The 27,408-nt window shown below is 43.5% G+C and overlaps 1 protein-coding gene across 1 annotated transcript in view; it reads left to right on the top strand.

Moving 5' to 3' along the window:
* The window catches only part of ME3 (malic enzyme 3), a 137,022-nt gene that overhangs the window by 17,257 nt on the left and 92,357 nt on the right, over positions 1 to 27,408 (top strand). The window contains exons 2-3 of the mRNA XM_086933976.1: positions 7,985 to 8,146; positions 15,524 to 15,627. Of these exons, the coding sequence (XP_086790102.1) occupies positions 7,985 to 8,146; positions 15,524 to 15,627 (266 nt within the window). The remainder of the gene's footprint in view (positions 1 to 7,984; positions 8,147 to 15,523; positions 15,628 to 27,408) is intronic.

The raw sequence follows: 27,408 nt of genomic DNA, 5'->3' as shown, positions 1-27,408 counted from the left end.
TGAAGAAACAAGCATTTGCAATGCAATCGGTCTCGCCTTTGGGACCTTGTATGTATCTAGCTATGCAGCACATTAGCACACAGTGGGAGCACGCAAGGGACAGAGCCACACAGTGGGAGTACGCGAGGGACAGAGCCACACAGTGGGAGCACGCGAGTGACAGAGCCATACACTTGAAGTTAGGAAAGAGAGTGGGTAATACAATGGGAGCCATTAACAGAGTGAGTTTGCAACAGAGTAGAGCCAACACCCGAAAAAAAATAACAAATGGGTAAAGGAGACCTGGAGAGAACAGTAGGGGACCAGAGAGATAAGTTATGAGAAATCAAATAATCTGGAGTGAGATAATGAGGATCAATGAAGTGAAAGAGACAAGTGACGTAACGGGAAGATCGAGTCATGGGCTTCTTACAAGAGGAACCAATAAAGGAGGACAGAGAATTTGAAGAGGATATTAGTTAAGGAGAGTAGTTAACCTCTTCTATGCTCATGACGAGCTCAGCTCATCATGAGGCACAGTGCAGCTGCACTCATGACGAGCTGAGCTCGTCACGGCCGTTGGAACGTTACACGCGGGGATAATTACCCCGCTGTGCTGAACGTTCGAAAAATGGGTGTGGTTGTGACGAGCTCCGCTCGTCATGAGTGCAGCTGCACTGTGCCTCATGACGAGCCGAGCTTGTCACAAGCACAGCGGCACTGCACGCGGCCCCCCTCCCCACGCACAGTGGGGGGAAAACACCCCACAGCGAAGGGGTTAAGTTGGGGAGAGAAAAGTGAGAAAGGGAAATAAGACCGAGTTAGGAGGAAAAGAAAACAATGTAAAAGCGCCAAAGAAACGTGAGGCACAAAGTGAAAACTTTGGAAACAGTAATGTAACCTAAAGCAGCGAAATTTTAATTAAACATGTGTGATGGAGAGCAAGAACTATAACTCGAACGGAGCAAGATGCCCCAGGATATGACCTGTTGTCCCTGCGGTGGTTTCAGCGTGGTGCAGTGGTACGAGGATAGTCCGATTCACGGTTTGGTGGATCGGTGGTAGATACGCAATCCATGGGAAGCCCGTTATTTTCTAAAAAGGTAGAATTTGGCGAGGAGGCAGGCACTCACCTCTTTTGTGGTCTGGATTAAGGAGTGGGTGGGATGTGGATACTTCTGAAGTGGGCCTCGCCTCAACCAGTCTATGTTCGATGTTGGGGTCTTAGAATACGGCAGAAGGGGCATTGGGATAGAGGGTGGGTGCTTCCCACTGTGGCCGATGTAGGCTCAGTACAACTTGGCTTAAGTATGGTCGATTCTCTGGTTATTGTTGTGGGGGTCCGCTGGGAGGGCTGTAGCATTCCCAGTGCCTGAGTCTCTTCCACTCTGTGATCGATGTGTGGGGTGGTCTTGTCTTGGCCTGAGCCTCGTCCAGGCTCTGAACTTAGCAGAGGAGGTGCAGTAGGGCCCCATAGTGTGGTTGGGGCAGGGGGGAGTCATGGGGTTGAGAAGCATGCCAATAGACCTGCTGCTTATCCATGTTCTGGTTGATGTTGGGATGCAGTATGGATGGGGGAGCCAGCACTCCACGCTTTGGACTGTTGAGGACAGTAGTACAGTAGGGGCCTTGCCCAGAAAAATAAGCACTTATTTGACAAGTGTGTCATCCGAGCTTTAGGGGATGTTCGGCAGGGGGGTTCTGCAGGTAAGGTGCAAGTGGGGCATCGGAGAAAGAAGGACGAAGTTGGATGACTCAGTAAGGGGCCCAGATTGGAGGGTGCCCCCAGAGAGAGGGTTACACGATGGAGTTGAGGACCAGGGTGATGGTTGGGGGTTTTAGTTGGGGATGAGGATTAGGGGGTGCAGTTGGGGTTGAGTGTTGGATTATACAGTTGATGGAACCAAATGAGGACTAGATAGTACAGTAAGGAGAGCCTGCTGAGGGTAGGAAGGTGCAGTACAGGACTTGGGGGTGGGAGGGGGGATCGGAGTTGAAGAGGGCACCAGGGAGTCACCCGGGGGAAATCACTCACTTGGCTGTCACCACGTCTAGGCTCTGGTCTGTGATAGTCATGATCTGCAGCAAAATGTCCCCAATGTCTTGCTTCCAGGGAGGCTTCCCGTTATCTTGGTGGGGTTCATGCCTTGCAGGCCCTGGTGCGGGAGGTGCCCTAGCAGGCCCTGCTGGTCCATGCTGCTTCCCGGCAGTGGGGGGGCACCCTTCCCCCCTGCCCGGCACAAATAAAGACTCTCATTCTCTTCTCTGGTGGCAGGAACCGAAAGGGGCCCAAAACCTCTGAGTGAATGCACGGGCCTCGCTAGGACCCTACCTCCCTCCGCCCGGGCCCTGGACCTTCTCCCCCTCCGCAGCACAAAGGTCTAATCTCTGGCGTGGTGCTGCTCCCTTTCAGCTCTAATTCTGAGCCTGCTCCCCCATGAACAGTCCTGGGGCAGGCGCGCTGGCTGAGGTAAGTTGGGGGCCAAGGAGGTAGTGGTGTGCTGTGTGCGGGAGGAGGGTGTGTGATGCGGAGGGCTTGGAAACTTGTCTTCCCCTTCTGATCAGCGCTGATCCAGCAGGAGGCGAGGCCTGGGAGGGCCCTGCGCCCTCCTCCGCCGCCTCCCACTCCCACTGAGGCGAAGGAGAACAAACAAGCAGTTGCAATGCAAAAGGACTTGCAATTACACCAGACCTATTGCATTGCAAACTAAAGTGCGGGCCGGTGGGGGGCAGGAGGTCAAGAAGACACGAACAACGGGAGTGCGAGCAGGAGGGGAGGGGCAGGAAGGCATGGGAGGAAAATAGTGCTCACAATCTAAATAACACATACCATGCAACACTCGAAGTAAAGGGGCCTGTAGCCATGGAAGGATAGAAATGACGACATGGCTGTCATAAGGAGGGACTAACATCCTATAAAGCAATCGCAAGTCAGCATTTAGAAAGGATAAAGATTCAAGCCAATGAAAAAGATGGGCGGGGGAGTGGGCGGAGCTTCCACTCCACACTCCATTAATGTATGCCTCGCAGAGTGAGGAGCACATGAGCGCTGCTGCTATAGGCTCGGCCTAAAAATAACGAACAACCAAGCATACTTAGGTTTATTTAATCTGTATGTGTAATTAGTTACGCTTAAAATAAGCTCTTGAGTAGCAAGGCCTATTTAAGCCTTCATCATACAACCCTTCTTCCACTTAGGTGCATCTCCTACTCCTGTGTGTGATTTGATCCAAGAGAATGGTCATATATTTTCCTATATTCAGGGAGTAGATGTTTTCAGAGATGTTTCAGCTGCATAACTGCTATATGCTGAAACTCTGCTAAAATGTGTGATTTCTGCCTAAAAGAATCAATTGTTCTGAAGCTGGCCTTTTCAAAGCAAGTGCCATTTCAGGAAGTTTCTGTGAAAACCAGGTGTTTTTGAGAGTTTGATTAGCATTCATGCAAAACTACGTTGGAAATCGTCTAATGATTTCTTATTTTGGTGTTTCATGTTTAAGTAAGCTACCAAGCCATTTGCAATGAAACACAAGAAAAGCATGTAGCTCCGATGCGCTTCATGTCTACCAAAAGCATATAAAGTTGTGATAAAACATTTATAAAAAAAAAGGAGGGGAGAAAATGATATAAACTCAATTCAGTTATTAGAAAATCAATGTAAGAGTACAAAATATTAAAAAGGATGTTTGCAAACAAAATTATGAAATATTAAAACGCTATCTAAAAAGATGATCTGCAGTAGAGGATACAATATTTAGAAGAGGGGGGGAAAACAAGAGAAGCATGTGACTAAAGAATCGCTACAGGACTCAATTCGAAGAATCTTTATTCGATTTTAGATAGCAATCCTAAAAGAGCAAAATCACAATTTAAGACACTAATACAAATATGTTTGAAAATAACAACATTAGTGCAAAATAGACTGCTGCAAGAAAGTGCATTCGTTTAACAAAATGCTGTCTCTGATGTTGTTAACCCTCCATCAACTCCCTGCTTCAACACTGCAGTTTCACTGATACAATCGTCTGTTACACTAAAAACAAATCGGAAAACTTTAAAACTTCAATACAGAAGCCATAAACTAACTCTACTGCCCTTACCCCTCCAATGATATCCTATTTCATATAGACATTTTAAGCAAGCAACAGACCCTGAAACAGATGGTGGGGCTACCCAACATCTGAAGGTATGTTAGAGCCTCCCTACTCTTTGTAAAAGAAAATGACTTATAAAATGCTTAAGACAGAGTTGGAAAAAGCAATGATACCATTTGCAAAAGAGTAGATTCGTTTCCCTGGAAGGGAGAAACGTCCCCACTGTGCACTCTACTGAATTATTTTAACATAATCCTCTTTCTGGTAATTCTTCCAATTCTTCCAGTCAATGATTCACATAGACTTGACACTAGGCGTATTATAACTTCATTTATTGGCAAGAATAATTCTTATCACTTAGTGTTAGGTCATCCCACTATGTAAATCACATATCCCATGAATCAATCCTCCCAATGCCCCTCTACGGAGATCCTACAAAATAATGAGAATATTCAATTAACAGAGTTGTACGAAATGGGTTATACAACCATGCAAACTAACAGAGTGATGGGAAAGATAACTTGAGTCTTTTTCTTGAGCACTTGTGTGTTTCCAGAAAGTATGGCACTCAACTTTAATCTAGTACCAGGTGACTCTTCCACTCTTTGCAAATTGGATTTTTCACAACACCATGAACCTTTTTCAACATTCTTTCAATACAGCACAGTAATCTTTTCTCTCCTCATCATCAGGTGAAATATAGTCCCCTTTTAGTGCTGCCAGAGTCTACCAATATGTGGGAGGTTGAAACGTGTTGAAATTCTCCTACTGGACTTGTTTGGAAGGAATTTCTCCGTTATTTTCATTACTGAAAAAGTCCACAGAATGTTAGCACAAACTCCTGTGCCAAGGTAAAGCAACAACCAATACTATCGGACTGCCGGACTGCCGGACTGCCGCCTGAATTAAAGAGATAAAGATGCATATGACCAGAGAAAATGGAGCACTGACGCCTCAAGATCTGAACATCTCCATGTAACCAGATTTTACATTGGTAATCCAGGAGGCTAAGAAAATATGTGCACATGTCAAAATGAAACTACAATAGCAGGTAAAATATGCTAAGCCTAGCGTCGCTACATTTGAGAAAGCTTTTTGCTGCTCTTTTTTTGGCACTGTTCGATCTTGATTCAGCTGCTGACCGCATGTTGATAAATGAGTTATAAGATTAGACAGACCCATCTCTGAAATGCTGAAATTGTCACATTTTGGTCGATTTGACAAAAGGCTCGGGCGATGAAAAGGTACCACACAACTTGAAGACATATGTCCTTGCTAAATTTACCAGGGGATTTGTTTAAAATGAGAGAGCTAAGAAAAAAAAAGTGCCTGTATATCACCTTCACCGTGAACAAGAGAAAACAAATACAATTAACTTCGTTTAATGTTGCTGCATGCTCGATTTTCAAGGGTAAGAGCTATTCAGCGTCTGTGACTTTCGGAAAAGAACAATTGGACTATTTTTACAACCTTGCGTTGTACGCACGACTGGTGTTACATTAAGCCATTCATATATTAAGACACTGCTAGGCTCACAAAACAAGAATTTAACAACGGCAAGACCCATCTTAACAAGTGTGAAAGAAAAATCCAGCACTCCAGACAGTAAAACTATAAGTAGAACAGAGACGGTTCTGATAATATTTCTACAAAATCTCAAGCATCTACACTCAAATAGATACCTTGTGCTGTTTAGTTACTATCCACCACAACAGTAAGTACACGTCATCTGAGAGTCCATGTCCATCAACCCACAACCCCCTCATTCAACAGAAGTGCCAGAAAGGAAGGCAGCTTGAAGACATCTCCCTGTGGAGAAGTCAGGGATCCATGTACCAGATAGCCCTGAACCAGTTTGGAGCATTCAGTCATTGTGGTCCAAAGCTGTCGAATTCTGTTGAAAAAAATGTGGCTGATTGAAGAAGGTGGGAAGGCATGACAGATCATTGTTCCAGTGGACAAGCATTACATCACCTACAGCACTCTGCCAAAGAAACTCCAGAGAGCAGAGCAATCCTCGTTCTATTCAGCTTCAGAGCTGTCCACATGTGGATACTCCTGCATCCTAAAGGGCTTCAGCCCCTTCCCCCCCCCCCCCCCCCACCCCCGTCGTGTGTGGCATCCCGGACCGCTCACAGCCGCACCCGAGCACTTCACAGGTCTTTAAAGACCTTGTGCATGTTAATAGGGCTTTGTTGTTGTTTCACTCCTTCGAAGAGCCCCTGCAGCCCGGCTCTGCCGATTGCCGGCAGACGTCAGATCATCGCATCACGCGACACACCTACATATGGGGCGCGACACAGTAATGTGTCGCGCCACACAGTTTGGAAAGCTGTGTCTTAGAGAGATGCGCACACATTTACAGCGGCTATGTTATGATTATATGGATGAGGTAATAGATCGAGTGGGCACGGGAATAGAGCAAATACTTGATCGAGAATCAAGTTTTCCATCATGCAGTAGAAGTGAATTCTCCATAGAGGGGCCATAAGGCCTGAAACTCTCCTGCATCAAATAAGCATTCATCCGCCCATCCAAGATAACTGCACTGTTTTCTAGTCCCATATTTACTTCTGCAAGAGTAAGTGACAGCTTTGCCAAGTGCCTGCATGAGTGTGGATTTCCCAGAGAAATATAGTATGTGATGGCAGTTTGCTAGTACCATTTGTTCTGCCCATTCCCTCACTTTTAAGAACACAGACCCTCCACAGTTTCCAGTGTTGGCTTTGCTTTCGCAACACTGTAGTTGCTGTGTGTATTTTTTTCATGCACTTCATGAAATAATTGAACCACTTTAAAGACTGGGGGCCTGATTTAGATCTTGGTTGATGGGTTACTCCGTCGCAACGGGGACGGATATACCAGCTGCCGAAATATACATCTGATAGGATATAATGGGATTTATATTTTGGCGGATGGTATATTCGTCTCTGTTGTGACCCGTCTGCCAAGATCAAAACCAGGTCCTCTATATATTCTGCTCTGCCAATTTCCAGCTTTCCCCACGACGCACAAACTTTATCTAAACTTACTGGAGTTCCAAGATGCTTATGGTGTTATTGCGACTCCCTTGTCGCATTCACCTGGCTATGGACGTGGACCTACTTATAGTTATTATATAGGCAGCCTTAGGGTGATATGCTGAAGTTATGCAGAACAAGTACATTTTAAAATAAATTGTCTGCCAGTCCAGTTCATTAAAATGATTTGTCACTATGCTATAGATTATTGGTACTCATAAATATTTTCTCTGGGGCCACAAAGTGCTGTCTGGGATGTGCTTGAGGGCCCCATTGATGCTGGGCCATCGCCAGGGAGACAGTGCGCAATGGGAGATCATTGGGACAGTTACAACACAACACCTTTTCTAAACTGTAAAATGGGAGATTTAGTGAAAGAAATGTGGAATGTATTTTTCCCATTGGCTTCTGCTGAAACCGGCATTTTTAGGTGGGGACACCCAATATAAAACCATTTTTTACTTAAAAAATTTGGAACCTACTCCCTGAACCGGCTCTGTAGGAAAAAACGCCAGAACCAGGAAACCAAGTTCCTTGGATAGTAAAATGAAAAGGAAAAAATGGAACTTGGACAGCTTTTATTTCTCTTCTGCTCTTTCCCAAAGAATTTGTCTGTGGTCCGCAAGGCGAGGTCTGCCGGCCGCATGTGGCCCACAGGCCATACTTTGGGTATCACTGCTATAAACAATTACACCTGCTGATGCCCAGAAGTTGTCAATATATCTTACGTACCATGTGAGGTAAGCACATTAATGTTATTTCTTGTAAGGTTAGGGAATCTGATTCCATTCTAAGCATGCTATGACTGTTTAAAGAGATGTTTGAAGAACAATAGAGAGGTGAATTCAGTACTTGCAAAATAACAAATCTCACCTTATTTTGTTATTTTAGGCAATTGTGGTGACTGATGGAGAGCGGATCCTGGGCCTCGGAGATCTGGGAAGTTACGGAATGGGAATTCCTGTAGGAAAACTGGCCCTGTACACAGCGTGTGGTGGAGTTCACCCACACCAATGTCTCCCTGTCCTTCTCGATGTTGGGACAGACAACGAAGTTAGTACAAATGATGCCTTAAGTATGTTGTTCAAATAGAAGGAATACTACATTGAACGAGATAAGCTAGGGGTCTCCAACCTATTCTGTAATAAGAGCTAATTATGACCAATGAAAATCATCCCAAGCTACTAAAATTATTAGTGTTGTAATAGTGACCACAAAAGAGAAGATTACTTTAGTGACCACCCTATGAAAGATTACCAGCAGAGAACACCTCGGTGCACCAGGGAGGGTTGCCAGTAGTAATGTTAAAATAGACTTTGTAAATTGGAACGCCCTTAAGTGGATAATACATAACAGCCATAGCTTGCATGCCCCTGCCACCAAGGTAGTAATATTACTGATAATTCTTCCCAAGTCGCATGTTTTATTACTCCAATATCCGCTTTAAATATTCTTGGGCAAATTCTATCATTTTCCTCCAAACATCAACTTATGAGTTGTAAAATGCGTAAATTTTTGTCTCAGTTACATGCTTTTCAGTTTTGGTTTACACATACTAGTTCAGCCAAGTAAAAGTTTTCAATTCGGTAGACTGGTCTGCACACAGGAGCACTTCTTACGGGTATCTGGAGAGTGAAATGTAGCTCATGAGCTACTCCTTGGCGAAGCTGGAGATAAACACTCGTGAAGTATGTCAATCCCATCCAATATTCCATGAGAAATATAATATATAGGAGTTCATTTATGGGAGCTGAAGCACGACTAGCGGGCTAGTGTCTCAGATGGGCTCCACCTTTCCATTGGAATCTGGCAAACTGGTCAATTCTCCCCCGATGTGGTTAGCTTTAGGAAGGGCCAACAGGGGGCTCCTGGATTTTCTATGAAGCAAGCAACTTCATCTGGCCTTTGCGTGTGGAAGGAGGGGAATTCACTGGCCGCAAAGGTAGGGGCTAGAGTGGATATGCATGTTAATGCCAGTATTGTCCCTGTGAGCCCATAGAGGTCACTGTTCTTTTATTTAAATCATTGTCATAGTCTGCACATTGGTGATGCAGCTTTGATATTACATGTGACCATAAATAAAATATTCAAAGCTGATGTGATGGTTAATAGTAGAGACGTTGCATCTACTGAAAAATACATTATGTATATTGATATGATGTAGTCAGATTTAGATAAATGTAAAAAATGATACTCAAGAAAACTTTAGGAACCTGGTCTCTCGTGCCTGGGTCCTCAAATGATTCCCATCCTCAAAAGATCAGCATTTGTCTCCTATGCACCTAATTTTCTCATATTGGCAAAGTACTAGAATCAGAGAATCTATTCCATGGTTGCTCCAAACGCTGCATCGAAACATTGAGGGAGTTGCTTGCATAGGTTTTAGCTGCAAACAATTGCTCAAGGGTGTATATCAGACCATGTTTTTTGTCCTTTGCACTACTCCAGATGGAGAGCAGCCATGTGCAGATCAGTCTTGGTTCCAGCTCCAGTAGGAGCAGCCCAGCCCAAACTGCATAGAGGCACAAGCAACCATCACACTTGGAAAAACGAAAACAAAACAAAAACAAAATATGAAGAATGGAGTGCTTGCTAATGTCTCATCAGCTGGCAATCACTGCAGCTGCATAATTGTGTTTTTTACCCATTGCGCCACAGCAGGCCAACAGCAACCACATGGAAATCGGCCATGAGTCTTCTGAAGTAGAAACAGTTCAGTCTGAACTGCCTGGTCGTATTCCTTCTGCAAGAAAGCACAAGCCACTCCAGACTGGCTTCAACCTCGTTGGGCTCCATCAGTGATCTGCAGATTTGATCTTACGGCACAGCAAGCGTGGGACCCACTTTCGGGAACACCCATTGCACATAGGTTGTCACGTTAAAACAAATGTGATAGGAGGAATGTTCACAAATGTCTTAAGCACTGGCAATTGCTTGGGCTGCATTGCATTCCATTGTTTGGTTGCCAACTGTGCCACTGCAGAGAAGGAGCAACCAGATGCAAATCAGTCTTGTTCCTGCTCCAATAGGAATACTCAAGGCCGAGCTGCCTACCTTCTGAACGGGAACAGAAGCTACACCAAGCCAGTTTCAAATAACAAAGGGTGACCTGCACAGTGCCTGCAAAAATCTCAGCCACAGGCTGTTGCTCCACACAGGCTGTTGCTCCAATCGTCGGGAGGGTTGGGCCTGAGTTAGGGCAGAAAGTTGCGCACTAGTAAGTGAATCAAATGATTTACTAGAAAGTAGATAATTAAATTAATTAAATTCGGTTTAAGGGGAACCTATATTTTAGTCTAAAAAGTCATAAAATACGGTGCCCATGTTTTACTGATTGCCTTTTCGCTGAAAACTAGAGTATGCTAGATGGTGTGGATATCCTGTCATTCTAGTGATGGAAAGATATTAACTTTATGTCTGAGAGGAGCCGCCCCTGCGGTGCTCGCATCTTTGTATGTTTCTGTGGAGGAGAGAGACAACTCGAAATGTCTCACCAAAGCCCTGCGGTGACCAGGGGTTTACAGGAGGTATGTGAAGAAACCTCCGCCATCCTTCTTTCTCGCTTAACATTTGTCACTAGCACGGCTTTGTGAATTATCCCTTAAGCCAGGCCCAGTGTCGTTGTTCTGTGGATATTGTCACATTACTTTAATTAACCAGTATTGAAAATATTTATCAGTGAAGAAATTAGGTCACGAGCCAGTCTCACTTCAGCCAAGCATTTGTGCATCAATTTTCCAAACCATAATTTACGCGCCCCCCCCCCCCCCCCTTATCTACTTCGTGTGCTGCTAAAAGCCCTCAGTATTCGTTTTACTGCTAAAACAAACACGTCTGGGTTAAGACGGACTAGATACGATTGGAACTCGGCAGCCTCACCGACCGTGGGGCAGCAGAGCCCTTCAGTCAGAGCTGTTGAAAGATGCAGCCTGGACTTTGAAAAGTCGGCGCCCTTGCACTGACAGCGGGGGTCCTATCAGGGGAGCCCATCTTAAGGGAGCAGCTGACCTGTCTCCAGGGCTGGGTCAGGTTCATCTGAATGACAGGGCGCCCTCCACTCACGGCTGATGGCGCCAGCCTACGTCATGACACTCTCTCGAGTTTAGTCTCTTTGGGCATCCGTCATTGCTGTGTGCGTGGTGTGACCGCCTCCATTAACGTAGTTAGATTGTCATGTTTCTCTCGGCCAAAGATCTGTTTTTAAAGTATTAAGGTGTTCGCAAGGAAAATGAAATACACAATAAAATAACCCGAGAACAGCTTCTGGTAGTCACATGAAGTCGGACCAGTCTCCAGCAGAACTTTTTCGAAGTTTTTTGCCTTAAATATGAAAACATTAAAAAGCTGTACGGAAGAATAACTGCAACATTAATCGGCAGCATGGATTCCAAGGATGAAACCAGCTCTTGTTTTTATTTATTTATTTGAATTGCTCTATATAGCACTGGCTTGTGGCTGAGCGCCTCGTAGCGCCTTCCCTTTAAAAGTCAAGTGCAGGACTTCTCACACTGAGACAGTAGGAACTTTGAGAGGACCATGCTCGAGTAATATATCACTAAGAATTAATTAAAGCAGGCATGCCTTTCTCACTGTGCCACTGGATTCAAGATTGCCTGGCTAATGAGGGGTGACACCCCAAAACCAGTCCCAGGATGCTGGTTTCCGGTCCAGGGACTGGCATTTGGGGCTGGACTATTCCCATGAAGAGCAGGGTAAAGACTGATTTGCATACGGCTGGGTCCAAACACGGGTGGCGTAGTGAGCAAAAGAACGATGGATTACACCCAGATCTCTTGACTGGGGGTGAATATTTGACGGGTTCTGCATTCCGACTATCATTTGTGTGTCTTTTGCTTTCTATGTAACGTACCTTGCTGAGGCCGCATCAGAGATATTAAGCAGTGCATGCGTGAGTGAACAAGGAAGTGCCCACAGCCACCCAATGAGGTGAGAAATGAAAGACCCCTGGCACAGATTGTCTGTGTCTCAGAAGTTGTGCAGAACACTGATAGGCGAACCCAAATATGTTGGGATAAGAGAGCATAGAGTTGATCTATAAGGGTTCATCAACTCTCGTCACTGCTTTTCTAGAGAGTTACATCTTTTCCTTGCTCATTACTATTTAAGACCAACCTTTTGCTTACCTTTTGGTACTTCCCCAGCAACACCAACCAATCCATCCGTCTAATTTCTTTCCTAATGGAATGCCTCATCCATTTTTTAAATCCTCTTAATTGAAAGTGCTAAAGGGGCCTTTAGCACTTTGGGAATCATTTGGAAAAGGTAAACTAATTTTTCAGAGGTGTTAATCTTCAAAGCATTCATTCTTTAGATCAGGGTAAGTGGAAGAAGATGCCATCATTATGATCACCTTGTTAGTGGCTATCACACTCCTAGCAATACTTGTACTCGGTAGATCGACTGAGTGCGTTCATTGCGGGATACTTGATCTGCGCTGTTTGGATCTTTAAAGACGAACTTCTCCAACACAGGCTTGGTCCGTTGCATTAATTAATTAATTATTGAAAATTGATTTTATGGCCAGACAAGGGGACATAACCCTACACAAGGGATAGATTTTTGAGTTGTCCAAAATATATAACGATATGTCAACTGCACACAGTGAGATTTTGCGGGCTTTCCCCGTTGCTTGAGTCCACTGTCGACCATCACGTTTTTTCATATAATGCAGCCAAGCTGTGTAACACCTTTCTCTACATTCTGTAAATCAGCTACTTCCTTTCTGGAACATGCTAAAAACATGGCTATTCCAGACTATCTCCCATCAATTGAGGCACAAACTAAATAACTTTCTGATGCTTCTGTGCCGCTCTATCAGTGCTGGGATGCCTAAAGGTAGCTATGCGCCCTACAAGTGCTTCTTAGATCGAATTTGAGACACCAGCAGTTCAATAGCCAAAGCATGTAGGAGTGATGATACAAGGCAGCATTTTCTCGTGCCCCATTAGAGCCAAGAAAGGGTGCACACAAGCCGTTCTAAAGAAGAGTTGCCCATGGCTAACTGTAAAGTGCTTCAACAACCTGTAAAAGAAATAACCTTCAGTACCCAAAGTGTGAGAGTAACTCCCACTTGACACTATCAAGTACTTCCTCGGGGTCAAGGGAGAGAATAATTTAATCTACATTTTTACAGGAAGCAGTTATGTTGAAGAGATGCCTTATGTTTTCCAAAGGTTCTTCCACTGATGTAACTAGTTTGGTCATTGTCAACTAATTTAAAGATGATTTTGTCTAATCATGTATATGTATGCATGTCATATTTGTACAGTACAAAACTGGCTGAAACGCAGAGGAGCAGTGTATAGGTCTAAAGGTAAAACATGGAGTACATGATTGTAGGGGTCGCTGGGTTCTGATAGTGGAAGCTGACTGTTATTGCATCATGATTTCCAGGTATTCAGTCTAGACATGTGCATGCACCTTGATTAACTATGTTGGTGCACACAGTATGCAAAGAGTAGCTTTCCACTCATCTTGAAGGAACATTATAATCATGGCCTCACAACAGTAAGGGAGACAGAACTCCCATGCTTGTGCTATACTCCGGGCTTAATTTGAGCCGCAGGGTTCCGGTACTTGGCACCGGCATTTAATTGTCAACACCGGGCTTGTAACAGTCTTCCACATGGTGGCGCTGTCTATCTAATATATAGATTATCACAACAACAGTTGATTATTAATTTAATATACATTAAAAATGACTATTTACTGCCGCCCAAGACATTTTTGTAACTTTGGGGGCCTGGAATAGTCTGAATTGTCACACTTGTACGAGTGTGATGATTAATAATTGGGTTGGTACTGCTATTGGCAGTGCTGGGAGGGACAATGTGTGGTGCAAGCTGCAGTGGCCTCCCGATGAGGACCCTGACACTTATTTTTTTACAAATTAAGCACTGGCTAAAGTAGACAACCTGGTGCGATTTGCAGTTAAATGGAGTCCAGAAATTGGTAGTAAAATTCAGTAGGGAGGCTCTTCTGGCTCAGATGCCATTCTCTTTTAAATGCCATTTCCTCTTTTGCAATGGGACCAGAAATGAAGTTTCATGGCTGAGATCTCGGGTAACTACAAACCATGGAAACACCCAAGCAGGGACTAGGGGAAATAGGTGGCAATTTGGGGTGGTGTTGAGAGCTGCATACAGCTATATGTTGAAATCTGGGAAGCAGGCATTAATAGCCACAAGTCTTAAAGTTTTAGTCGAATCGGGTTGAGTGATTGATTTACTTGCAGCTTATAATTGAGCAAATATGGTAGTAGTTGTGAATAATACTCCCTGTCCTTTGAAAGATGCTGAGTACATTTTGGACAATCCTTCTTAGTCTGTTTTGACCATTTTAAGAGCTTCTGTCTGCTAGTTGTTGGGCGTCCAGCTCACCTGATGTCATTGATAGTAAGGGTAATAGGAATTGCTAACAATATATTGGAAGGATCAAATTGGCTTACAAGTTCCTACGTCAACATTACCAGTTGTTTCAAAGCGATTCATCTTCAGTTTTGTGAAATAGTTTGCAAATTCTCCCTTAATCCTCAGTAGGCCATCAAGAGAATTTCAAATCGATAGACCCGACCAACATGGAGGGATTCACCCACCAAATCTTTTTAATCTTGTTGGCTGGATATGCTGGTGATTTGGAGTTGCTGAAGAGGGGGTGTTAGAGAATATAATAATAAAAAAGGACCTGTCCGGCCACCTCAGTGGTCCTCTCCTCCCGGCATTCACTGGGGCACAAAGCACTGGCTCCCCACCCAATCCAGACGCTGCCCTCATGCTATAATAAACATGAGAGCAGTGCCGGGGTTGGCCTGAGTGGGCTGGAATGATGCTCACTCAGGCACAAAGAGCCTGTGCCATTTCTCCATCTGGCTGTAGAATAACTAAGTGTGCATGTTATTTTGCTATCCTAAGATGGCCGGCCAAACTGACCTGCACACGTACAGTGCACAACTCTCCTCCTCCCTGCCATGGTCCGGCCCCACCCCGCCCTAGATTCCATGGCTGGGTCAGTCAGTGGAAAATAAAATTATACTATTGTTTTACTATCATTTTGTATTTCGCTGACTGTCCAGTGGGTGATGCTCCTCCGCAATTACGGACGAGCCACCCCTGCTGGACTGGAGTGATAGAGAAGTTACAGGCCATAGATTAGTTTGGTGGCATGGTTCTGTACTCTGGAGATCGTCAAGCTCATTTTAAAGAAATGAATATGCAGATAATGTGCCAATAACCAAGTCTGGAAATCCCCATTCCCCATTCCAGCATTAACGCTTTATCCCCCGATACACTGGATTTGTTAAGCTGTCCGATTTTCTACAAGAATGTACCGGGTTACACATTTGTGAATTTAAAACTATTGTATTCTTCTAATTTTTGGTACATACAGTGAACAGATATCTTTCTTTTCCAGGCTCTTCTCAATGATCCCCTATATATTGGATTAAAGCACAGACGTGTTCGAGGACCACAATACGATGAACTAGTTGATGAGTTCATGCAAGCAGTTACAACTAAGTAAGATTAAAAAAAGCAAAAGTATAATGTGAAGATATAGTAGAATGTCTAAAAGTGTACGTGTGCAGTATTTAAAAAACGTTTTTATTGGATGTATTGATCAGATAAACATCGCCAACAATGAACAAATTAATAGACTTTGCAACTATACAAATATAAAATTGTGATACCCTACAGATCCTTCTCCAATAGCAATTGTATACGGAAGTTTTGTCCCATCACTCAAAATTCGTTCAAAATAACTGAAGAAATGTAATGGTCAAAATATTAATTCTAATAAATTCCTGTGGTGTAGTGATAAAAATCCCCTCTACATTTTCTTAACTGTTAGAACCATCCATTGTTGCATACTGGAATTCATATTTTCTCACCCTGTGTATCTTATCTAACCATTCCCGGGAATTGGAAATGTTTAGATGGTTTCTAATATTCTGTAATCAATGGGCACCCTAATGAGGTGGCTATAAAAATTAAATTTTATACGTGGATTTCTACACGTGGAAAGCAGTGTGAGTTTTCCAAGAGATAATCTATAGGAATGATTGTTATGGGTCTAATGCAAGCTCTAATAAAACAAAGTGCTGAACAAATCAAATATGCACCTCCAGTCACAGATCTGTGTTTAATGTTATGTTATGTTAAATATGTTATGTTAAATAAACTTATTGAGCGCAACTAACACCATTAGGTTTCTTGGCGCTTAACTGAGAGAGCAGGGAGGAGGAACGTGAGATAGCAGCTAATTGTAAGACTCAGTGAAGAGGAAGGTTTTAAGGGAGGATCTGAACCTGGAGTAAGGAGAAGACAACCTAAGAGGGAGGAGTAGGGAATTCCAAAAGGACGGGGCTAAAAATGAAAACCTAAGACCGCCATGTTTCTTCCTCTTGAATCTGGGAACTGATAACAAGGCCATCTGAGATGACTGGAGAGTGCGAGGAGGAACATACGGGTGAAGGGAAGAAATAAAAAGGGGGCTGTGACCTGCAAGAGATTTGGAAATAATGCAGCCAAGCTTAAATTTGCAGCGGGCAGATACCGGAAGCCAATGGAGACTTTTTAAAAGGGGGCGAACATGTTGATCTCTGGGTTGGTGATAAATCAGGCGAGCGGCCTGATTCTGGATCAACTGAAGTCTCCTGAGTTGATAAGCAGGAATGCCTACATATAATGCATTTGCGTAGTCAAGCCTAGACATGACTAACGCAAGCAGGGCCAAAATGAGGGCCTCGGTAGTAAGTAGGCGAGAGATTTTACGTATTTTCCTGAGTTGGAAGTGGCTTGAGGATACTACAGCGCTTATCTGGGGCGTCATAGAGAGGTCACTGCTAATGACGACTCCAAGACTTTTGGCTGAATTAACAGGGCAGGGAGGACTGCCAAGGCTTGCAGGCCAGAAAGAGGAATGCCAGGGATTGGAGGGTCCCCCGACAAGAACCAGCTCGGTCTTGTCGGGGTTGAGCTTCAAGTGGTTTGAGCTCATCCAATTACTGATGAAGCAGAGCGTGTTTTGGAAGGTGATGATGGATTCATCAGAGGAGTCGATAGTAAAAACCAGTTGGATGTCATCCGCGTAATTGAACGCGGTGACATTAAACCTACGGAGGGAACGTATTAACGGGGCCAAGTACAAATTTAAAAGGAGGGGGGATAAGGAAGAGCCCTGTGGGACACCGCAGGTCAGCTTGACCTGAGTAGCGGAGAACTGGGACAGCCTGACTGCTTGATGGCGTTGAGTCAAGAAAGACCGAACCCAGTCCAGGGCGGTGCCCAGGATGCCAGCCTCTCTGACACGGTCGACCAAGATATCGTGGTCGACCGTGTCAAAGGCGGCTGACAAATCCAGGAGGACCAGGGCCTGACAGTTGTTAGCGTCGGCCCCCCTGCGCAATTCCTCCATCACAGAAAGGATAACTGCTTCTGTGGAGTGCGCAGGTCTAAACCCAGCCTGCTGGGGGTCCAAGACGCACGAGTCTTCCACAAAGGTGCTGAGAGTTTGAGTGACATGTGACTCCAAAACTTTACTGAGGAAAGGGAGGAGGGAAATTGGGCGATAGTTGCTCATGATGGAAGGGTCTGGCGAAGGTTTTTTCAAAATGGCAACCACCTCGGCCTGTTTGAAGGATCCAGGAACCTCCCCAGTAGTCAGAGAGTTGTTTAAGAGGGCCAGGGGGGGTTCAGGACAGGAAGTAAAAGCTTCCCGAAGGGCCGAGGGGGGGCAGCAATCGCTAGGGGAGCCAGAGGAGACTTTATGCAGAAGTGAAAGAAAATTGACCTTTGAGATAAGGGGATCTGGGTTAAGGTATGAGTGTTGGGGTGACAGGGAGCACTGGGCGGAAGGGGGGCAAGTGAAGCTTGGGTAGAGATGCTGGTTTTAATCTTGATAATCTTGTCTACAAATCCATTGTTTTTTGCTCACCAAGACACCCAAGTTTGGACCAGCCATACGCAGCCTTGACCCTGCTCCCTATGTGAACAGTCCAGCCCGAACTGCCATGCCAGGTCCTCCCTGGACCGCAAGCGAGCATCCTGGGACGGGTTTTGAGTCAGCCATGCTAGCTTGATCAGACCCGTGCTCGCAGTGCCACTGGAGTCAAGCTAACCTGGCTTATGAGGGGTGATGCCCCGAAACCGGTCCCAGTATTCTTGTTTCTGGTCCAGGGAGGACCTGGCCTGGCAGGCCGGGCTGGGCTGTTCCCACGGTGAGCAGGTTCAAGACTGATTTGCAAATGGATGAGTTCAAACTGGGATGGCGTGGTGAGCAAAAAAAGATGGATTTAGGCCCAGTTCTCTGTACTGGGAGTAAATGTTTGACATTGTTCAGCATTCCGTCCATTAATTGTTATTGTTTCAGAGTGAGATACAGTGGCAGGGAGCGTCCCATGGTGGATGACAGAGGCATGAGGGTGAATCAAATCTATGCAGCCTTCCTATTTGTCACCCCGACATTCGATAGTGCTTGCAGTGGGCTTCTGAACACATTTTTGAGTCCCCCACCCCCCGCACTTATTCATTTACAAGTTAAGCACTGCCAGGGTTACTCCAGAGAAAGTTTCTTGTGGACCATTTACTTATGAAGTATTTCTATCCCTTAGTAAGTCCTGCGATAATAAATGTACAAAGGTGTATTAGCTTAGGCAACTTTTTTGCTCCCTGACTAACTTATATTTGTTCTTTATATGCCCTGCTTATCGATGCATGTTCTTTCCCATTTGCCGCCTTGGAAAAAACACCGAGTTCTGGTTTTCAAAGGAAAATATTTGGTTTCGTTTTCATTGTGTAAAAACTCCTTATTAGAGGTATGTTAATTCTCTCAGACTACTTTCTCATTTTGCCCCATCCTGGAATCCCCAGTATACCCCCTTAAATTCGGAAGTTGCGAGTATAACATTCTATCCGTCTCATTATTCGAATCGGAACTAGTATGTGACGTTCGTAAAATACTTATGTTGTACACAAAAGTTGAACGAAGGTGCGTAAAATGGTCTGTGAATCGACCCTTTTGAAGGGCCAGGAAGGGGAGGCTGGCTAGGGATTAGGGTGTGTGTGTGTGTGTGTTGTTTTTTTTTGCACTTTCTGTTTATGATGCTCATAACTTTGTTATGGTTGATAGGCACTTTGTAGGAGGGAAATATTAATTGCAGAACCGACATTATAAGATTTATTATTAATCCATGTAAATTGCAAAGCTCAAGAATTCATTTGCTTTATGCTTTTGCCCATAACTCATGGGGTGACTTTAGAAAACTTTAATAAACATTTGTTAGTCATTAGCGGTATATGCTGTGTCACTTGGCTGCTAAGGGAATTTGTACACTGCCAATAAAAAGGAATCTCACCGAAACATCTGTTTCTTTTGTGGATTAATTTCATGTCAGACAAAAAAAAAACTTGCAGTTTAAACTCATTCCGAAAAGGAAAGCCTTTTTCTTCATCTCAAGAAGTGGAAAAACAGGCCTATCTGTAGTTTAAATAAACACACGCCTCCGTGCTATGTGATGGGAAAAGATAGCAGTTGATGAACATTGCCTGCGAGGCTCTGAGAGCGCTTTAGAATTTGATATATATGATGTGACCCAAGGGGCAGCCTGAAAATGGGAAAAAGCTATTAGTTTAAGTCTTTAGATGAGTTTAATTTTTAGAAATTCGTTTTCAAGCATTCTTGTCTCAAGATTGGGCGTTTCCCCACGCAAGTCTGATTACAGGCCAAATGATCAGATTTATAACTGCCAAGAATTCTCAAAAGAGGATCTCCGAGTCCTAAATTATGTTTCCCTGTCTTATTTCTGTGTCGCCTACAGTGAAACGTCCTTGGTCACAGCTTAAAGCTATTGAATTAGTTAGTGCCACTGATTAATGGGCAAGGATTCCAGCCCCTCACCCTCTCGGATTTGCCCCTCATTTATGTCAGCCTTTAGCCCCAATTTAGCACTTATGTGGATTGGGCAAATTGCACCTAAAGTCCCGGTTCTCCTACACTGTGTGTGCAGGGTACCTGATGTACAAAGAGGAGAAGCGAAGTGCAAACTGGTTCCAGTGCGCTTGTAAACTTGTTAAGCCATTAATATTGCTCCACACATTCTACGATTTAAAACACTCTATGTAACAGGTTGGTGGGGGTTTCATTATTTAAAAAAAAAAAAAGCATTTTTATCAGGTTTCAATGGTTTACAACAAACTGATCATCCTATTGCCGGCAGTGCATGGGTCAGAAAACGTATGAATATAAAGCGAATAACGCAAGTGTCAAGGTGAGGCGAGGACATGTAGACAATCCAAGGTCTATGGCACAATAGGTCCAACATTACTCTCCAATGCTGGGACTAAGGACCCTTCATATGTAGTAAACACATAATCACAGGGTGAGGCTTCCTTCTCCCTAAGGTTTTAGGGCGGCAATTCTGTAAGAGTGGTTGAATGTATTGAGATTTAAAGACCACTTTACTGTGGAGTGAGGTTTGCTACCAAGGATGTTAGTTGAAATTGCATAGCTATGGTGTATTTGTAAGCACATGGGCATTTTCAGTAGGAAAGTTCCTAAATAATTTGGAAGGATTTAAAGATCAGTTAACGTGGGATTTTAGAGGATGCTCCCAAAGAGTGTTCTGGTCATTCACAAACAATCCCACTTTCAAAGCACTATATAACTAGATGTTTCACTAATCCTCTATGGGCCCCGGAGTAGCGTGCTACCCGCCGAAAAAGCGATTCAACGCCTCGTCAGGGGTAGTAAACGCTATATAAATGCAATTACAATACAATTACAATAATGAAAAATCACGATTGCTGTCTTTCTACAGTTCAGCGATGAAACGAGAAGTGTGAAGTTTCAGTCTGTTAGTGAGATGTGAAATAGTTCCTCATTCATTCCAATGCAGTCACTGCAGAGGAGGAGAAACGATACATTAAACAGCCAGCCACATGATGTGAGAGGGTAATGCTCCTCTGGGGTAGAGAAGAAGCCTACTTGATGTATATGTTAAAGAATTAATAACAATAGGTCTTAAATCGAGTAGCAGTGTCCAGCTAGAACTAATGACGAAGGTTGGAATGTTCGTCCCTGCACCCACTGTAGCAGTGCTGCTGCTGGTTATAGTAAGGAAAGTGCTCCTTTAAGAGACTGAGCCTGCCACCTTCAAATGTTACTTTAGGTCTCTGAAAAAATCAGTTTGACTTCATTAATATCTATACGAACTTACTGTTATTTGGTTGACATATTCTGTTGAGTGCTTGCCTATGTACACGATAGATGCTCTTGAAGGTGCAGGATAAGTGCCTTAAGCAACAATACCTTTTGGGATGCACTATATTTCATAGAAAGGAGCATTTCTCAGACGTGACTACCCACGTTAAGCAAAAACAAGGTTCGGGGCAACTCTTTGAAGATGGCACAAGCATTCTGTGCTGAAACCTGACCCCTGAGAGCAGTTTGAAGTGATGCACCTATTCAGCCAACCTCCCACCACTAAAAGCCTGATATATAAGTGGACAGAGATAAAATACTCTCTATGCTTAGTACTTATTGTGACAGGCAGTCAGCTAAGTCTGCTGGTGTACCATGCGATCTTTGAACTGGGATCCCCCAGTGCTCCCCCAGGGTCTTGATGGAGGTGGGGGTGAGGTTGGAGTGCCTTGACCTTTACGGTGCACGTTCCTTGGGGATATGGGCTTCAGGTCTTCTATGTCGCAAACACAGGCAAAACTAGGGGATGCCTCTATAACTGGGGGTACATCTATAATCAGTTTCTACAGAATCCCAGCGGCGGACGCCATAGACGAATGGTGGTGGGGCAACTGGGGTCTCGTGGGAGTCATCGTGCGGGAGGGGTGAATGCAATCTAAAAAAAAATCAAAACTTACATTTGCCGCCAGCTGGTCCTGTGTCGCGTCTGTTCACGCCGCCTCCCCTCTTCCTGGTCCCAGCAGTTACTCGGACAGACTCCCTGTCCAGTCCCCGTGCTGCAGAGCAGCGCAGAGATTGGTCTGAGCAGGCAGGAAAGACGCCCTGCTCAGACCAGGGTGTCTGTGGGGTTTCTCCAGCCTGGCTGCTCAATGCAATTGGGCTGGAGAAAACCTAAGGCACATGTTTGTTTTGGTCGGCCTGAGACGGCCGGCCAAAACACATATGCGCACTTAGGGAGTGGAGTGAACTAGCACTTCTCCTTCCCCTTCCATATATCAGCCCGCCCCTCCCAACACCACTGGCTAAGAGCCGGCAAATGTAAATTAAAATATTATGCAAGAACATCGTTTTAATTTACATCTGCTGGCTCTGAGCTAGGCAGTGGGGCAATTCTCCTCCGCCATTACAGAGGAGCCACCACTGCAGAATCCCCTATTGCAAGAACCCAATGATTTCCAGACATTACTAGAGAAATCCATTCCGTGTGCAGTCCTATACCATTCACTATTTGTTTTTTAATTAAACACATTTTGAGTTCCAGCATCTGTCTGGGTGTGCCAGCACAGTGTCCTGACACTCACCCGTTGTCGTACGTCATACGAAGCCGTCTGGTTCCTTTACAGGTTCTACTGAGCACGCTAACCCACCTGGATCAGTATCTTTTATTTTTTGGTAATTTTTTATCAGGACTTTGTTTTGAATACCTTGCTTCTTTCAAAATTGAAAACATTTCAGGCAACTTAATTGGATATCTTTGTGCACCGTGCTGAAGGTTTATTTTAATGTGCATATATATGAATATTTAAAAGAAAGTACTTTGTACAACCGGTGTTACCCTATGATTATTCTGCCCACAATAGCACTGGCAAGAGTTGGTGTCAACATATCGACTCTATCATACAAATTGAGAAAGATTCATGCAAAATGCAATAAACAGACAGCTTGTAACATCATTTGCAATTCTGTAGAATTTAGAGTATCAAACTTGTATACCTGTTTTCAACATCATTAATACCTAAATATGTAGCTGTTCTTTTATATCCCTAATAGTTATCAGGTGCTTTGAAACTCATATGGCATTATCATTTAATTAGTGAGGACTAATGCACATTCCTGCTCCAAATATTCCCTTGTACAAAAACTATTTTGCCTCCTTCTTGAGATCCTTCTACATAGATAGCATTGACACTATTGATGGCCGAACTTTCACGCCAGAGATTCCATGTGTCCCTTATTTTGGTGAAGGCAGGAGTTAATGCTGAGTATTTGAGACCACATTATGGATTGCACTTGAAGGAATTTGCCTTTAACATGGTTTATCATGTAATTTAAGTGTGAGTGTCAGTAAGATGAACCCACTACATCGGGTCTCCCAGCCTTGTATCTGACACATCTGTTAGCGCTGTCTTTTGCTTTCGCCATATGTTGTATTATGTTGATTTGTATAGTGCACTAATCAACTGCGAGTGTATAGAGGCTCTTGTGCAGGTGTCTGTCTCTATCACTGGGAGAATATGGAATTTCCACTAGATAGTGATGGCTCTTTTCACAGCGGCCAGCAAAAAATCAATCAATTTACTGTGGACTTTTTCGACCTTATACCAGGCATCAACCCCAGGAAAGAGTTTTTTGAACTCCAGATGTGCTGCTTGTTGGCCAGTTTCTTTTCTTCATCACACATGCAACTCCAGGTGGTCTTATTCCTGGTGCAAACAAGGTCATCTGGTAGTAATCTGCATGACCACACCACATCTGAGGCACATGTGTGTTCATTCGAGAACTCTGTGTGCAATCTGGCAGAGGTGAGACATGCATGATGCACGAAGTTAAACTGTAATAACTGAAGTCTTACATTTCAAGACACCTTGGAGACTGGGCACAGTGCTGTCAACCAAACCCGTCTGTTAGTTCTACCCCAGATCTTTTTCCCATTTATTGCTAAGGTCTGCTAGGTTCTTGATCTGTTGATTAAAAACATGCAGAATGCCACAATCCTTTGGTTCGACTTGCAGAAAAGACCAGGCAGTGTCTATTTTCTATTTCTATGTCTGCTGACCAAGCATTGAGGTGACACTAGACAAGAGGCCTTGGGTCTTTTTAGGTCGAGTTTACTCGAACCTATTGTTGTCCACCCAAAAGCTGACTTTTTACGATGCAGATTTTCAAACGTTCACGTGAAATCACGTGACCACAAGCTCCTTCGTGCACGAGCTTGCATTTCCCCACAGGCTTCCCCTGCAAGCAGCATTTACCACATCCAAGGCTTCCGCTGCCCCGCCCCCCACCGTCACTTATTCACGGCCACAGGCCGTGACTTCAAAGGGTTCCGCTGCCCTGCCCCCTGCTTCACGGCCATCTGTTCCCCAGCACCTCCCCTCTCTCTCCCCTAATTATTCACTGCTGGCCGGCCGGCACATCTAGTTTTCCACGGCTTTCGTTTTCCGCTTGATTGGTTGCTTTGCTAATGCTTGTTTACACTGTTCCTTGTCGTATTGTGCAGTTTTGTATTATTTCGCGGATGCACACGGCTTTATCATCCCACGTGGCAATGATGTTTATTGCGCTTTTCACAATGTAAAGAGTGCTTCATACAAACTTTCTCCATCTCGCCGAAGCGCACAGCTTTATTATTTTTTTTCGTAGCACTAATGTATTTAAATTTCGTCCAATTAGCTCGGCTTTCTTAATATTCGTGTGCATTGCACATTTATTCTCATCTTTATTCACATCTACCTGTTCATTTCATTTTGCTGGGGTTTGCATATATTTTTCTGGTTTAAAATCTTGTTTTTATTTGCTGACTTAGGACCCTTTTTGTGCAGATGTACTGGTGTCAGCGACCAAACATCCATAACCACAAGTAATGTTTGATAAAATCATCCTTACCTCTAGGTGGAGTTTCCCGTAGTCGGACGGAAGTTCTGCCTTTTCTTCATTGGGATTGCTCTGTTACTGTGTTATAACATTTGCGGTTCTCGTGTGTGTCACGACAGAAGGCCATTTCACGGCTCTCGCACTATGACTTTTCACGCTGCCTCCAGCGAATCCACTACGTGCCATGTCACATTTCATAACGTCGGGCCATTGGTTGTGTTTGCCGTTTATATAGCAACGTCCCTCACAACCATTACTTGTTGCTGGCTTTTCCTGTTTAGTTTTACGCTGATGCGCACATCTTTTTTGCAATTTAAAGGACGCATTGTGCAATTCTACATGATTTCGCCGATGCATATGGCTTTATTGACCCATCTGATGTTGATCACAACCATTACTCCATGGTGGGATTTCCTTGATTAGTGTTCAGCTGATGCGCACGATTTATGTACACTTTAAAGTGGCGCATCATATGGTTTTACATGATTGTGCTGACAATGATGTCTATTTTATTTTTTACACTGTTCCTTGTCGTATTGTGCAGTTTTGTATTATTTCGCCGATGCACACGGCTTTATCATCCCACGTGGCAACGATGTTTATTGCGCTTTTCACAATGTAAAGAGTGCTTCATACAAACTTTCTCCATCTCGCCGAAGCGCAAAGCTTTATTATTTTTTTTCGTAGCACTAATGTATTTAAATTTCGTCCAATTAGCTCGGCTTTCTTAATATTCATGTGCATTGCACATTTATTATCATCTTTATTCACATCTACCTGTTCATTTCATTTTGCTGGGGTTTGCATACATTTTTCTGGTTTAAAAACTTGTTTCTATTAGGTGTTATTAAGGAACATGCAATCTGTAAATCCTCCTCCTTCGTTTTTAGGTCACCCTCACACCCCCTCACCCTCCCAACCCTCTCACCCTCACACACCATCACACCCTCACCCTCACCCTCACACACCCTCACACACCCTCATAACCCCCTCATACATCCTCACTCACCCTCATACACCCTCATCAGCATAGCATAACAAAACCTAGCACGGCATAACAAAAAAAGCATAGGATACACAACCTCACAACCCTCTCACCCTCGCTCTAACACACCCACCCTCACCCACCCTCACCAGCATAGCATAACAAAACATAGCATAGCATAACAAAACAAAGCATAGGATAGGAAAACATAGCATAGCATAACAAAGCATAACATAACAAAACACAACAAAACATACCATAGCATAACAAAACATAGCATAACAAAACAAAGCGTAGCAAAACAAAACATAGAATAGTATAACAAAGCATAGCAAAACACAACAAAGCATAGCATAACAAAGCATAGCATAACAAAGCATAGCATAACAAAGCATAGCATAACAAAGCATAGCATAACAAAACATAGCATAACAAAACATAGCATAACAAAACATAGCAAAACAAAACAAACCATAGCATACATAACAAAACATAGCGTAGCATAGCATAACAAAACATAGCGTAGCATAGCATAACAAAACATAGCATAAAATAACAAAACATAACATAACAAAATACAACAAAACATTTAGCATAGCAAAACTCAGCATAGCATAACAAAACATAGCATAATAAAACAAAGCATAGCATAATAAAACACAACAAAGCATAGCATAGCATAAAAACAGCATAACAAAGCATAGCAGAGCAAAACATAGCATAACAAAACATAGCATAGCATAACAAAGCATAGCCTAGCAAAACACAGCAAAACATAGCATAGCATAACAAAACATAGCATAACAAAACAAAGCATAGGATAGCAAAACTAAACATAGCATAACAAAACAAAGCATAGGATAGCAAAACTAAACATAGCATTGCATAACAAAACAGCATAGGATAGCAAAACAAAACATAGCATAGCATAACAAAACATAGCATAACATAACAAAACACAACAAAGCAGCATAGCTTAACAAAGCAAAACATAGCATGGCTGAACAAAACATAACAAAACATAATAACATAGCAAAACACAACGTAGCATACCAACACAACAAATCATAGCATAGCATAGCAAAACAAAGCATAGCATAATAAAACACAACAAAGCATAGCAAAACATAGCATAGCAAAACATAGCATAGCATAGCAAAACATAGCATAGGATAGCAAAACATAGCATAGCATAACATAGCATAGCATAGCATAGCAAAACATAGCATAGCATAGCAAAACATAGAATAGCATACAGCATCACTCAGCACCACCACAGCATCACTCAGTGGCACCACAACATCACTGAGTTCCACCACAGCATCAATCTGTGCAACCATTCAACAACAACTGGTTCAAATATGTTATCTCAATGTTTCAAGCTTTATTACAAATGTAACAAATATGTTAATATTTGACATATGTTCTTGGATTTTCGTCACAATAAAATACGCTGAACATAATCTTCACAAATGTTATTTACAAAAGTTTAAGCTATTGCCATTATAAATTACAATAATTT

This window comes from Lissotriton vulgaris, chromosome 8 (genome assembly GCF_964263255.1).
Source record: "Lissotriton vulgaris chromosome 8, aLisVul1.2, whole genome shotgun sequence".
In the NCBI taxonomy this organism is placed as follows: Eukaryota; Metazoa; Chordata; class Amphibia; order Caudata; family Salamandridae; genus Lissotriton; species Lissotriton vulgaris.
Note: the sequence above shows the minus strand (reverse complement) of the source record. Positions and strands in the feature narration are given on the sequence as shown.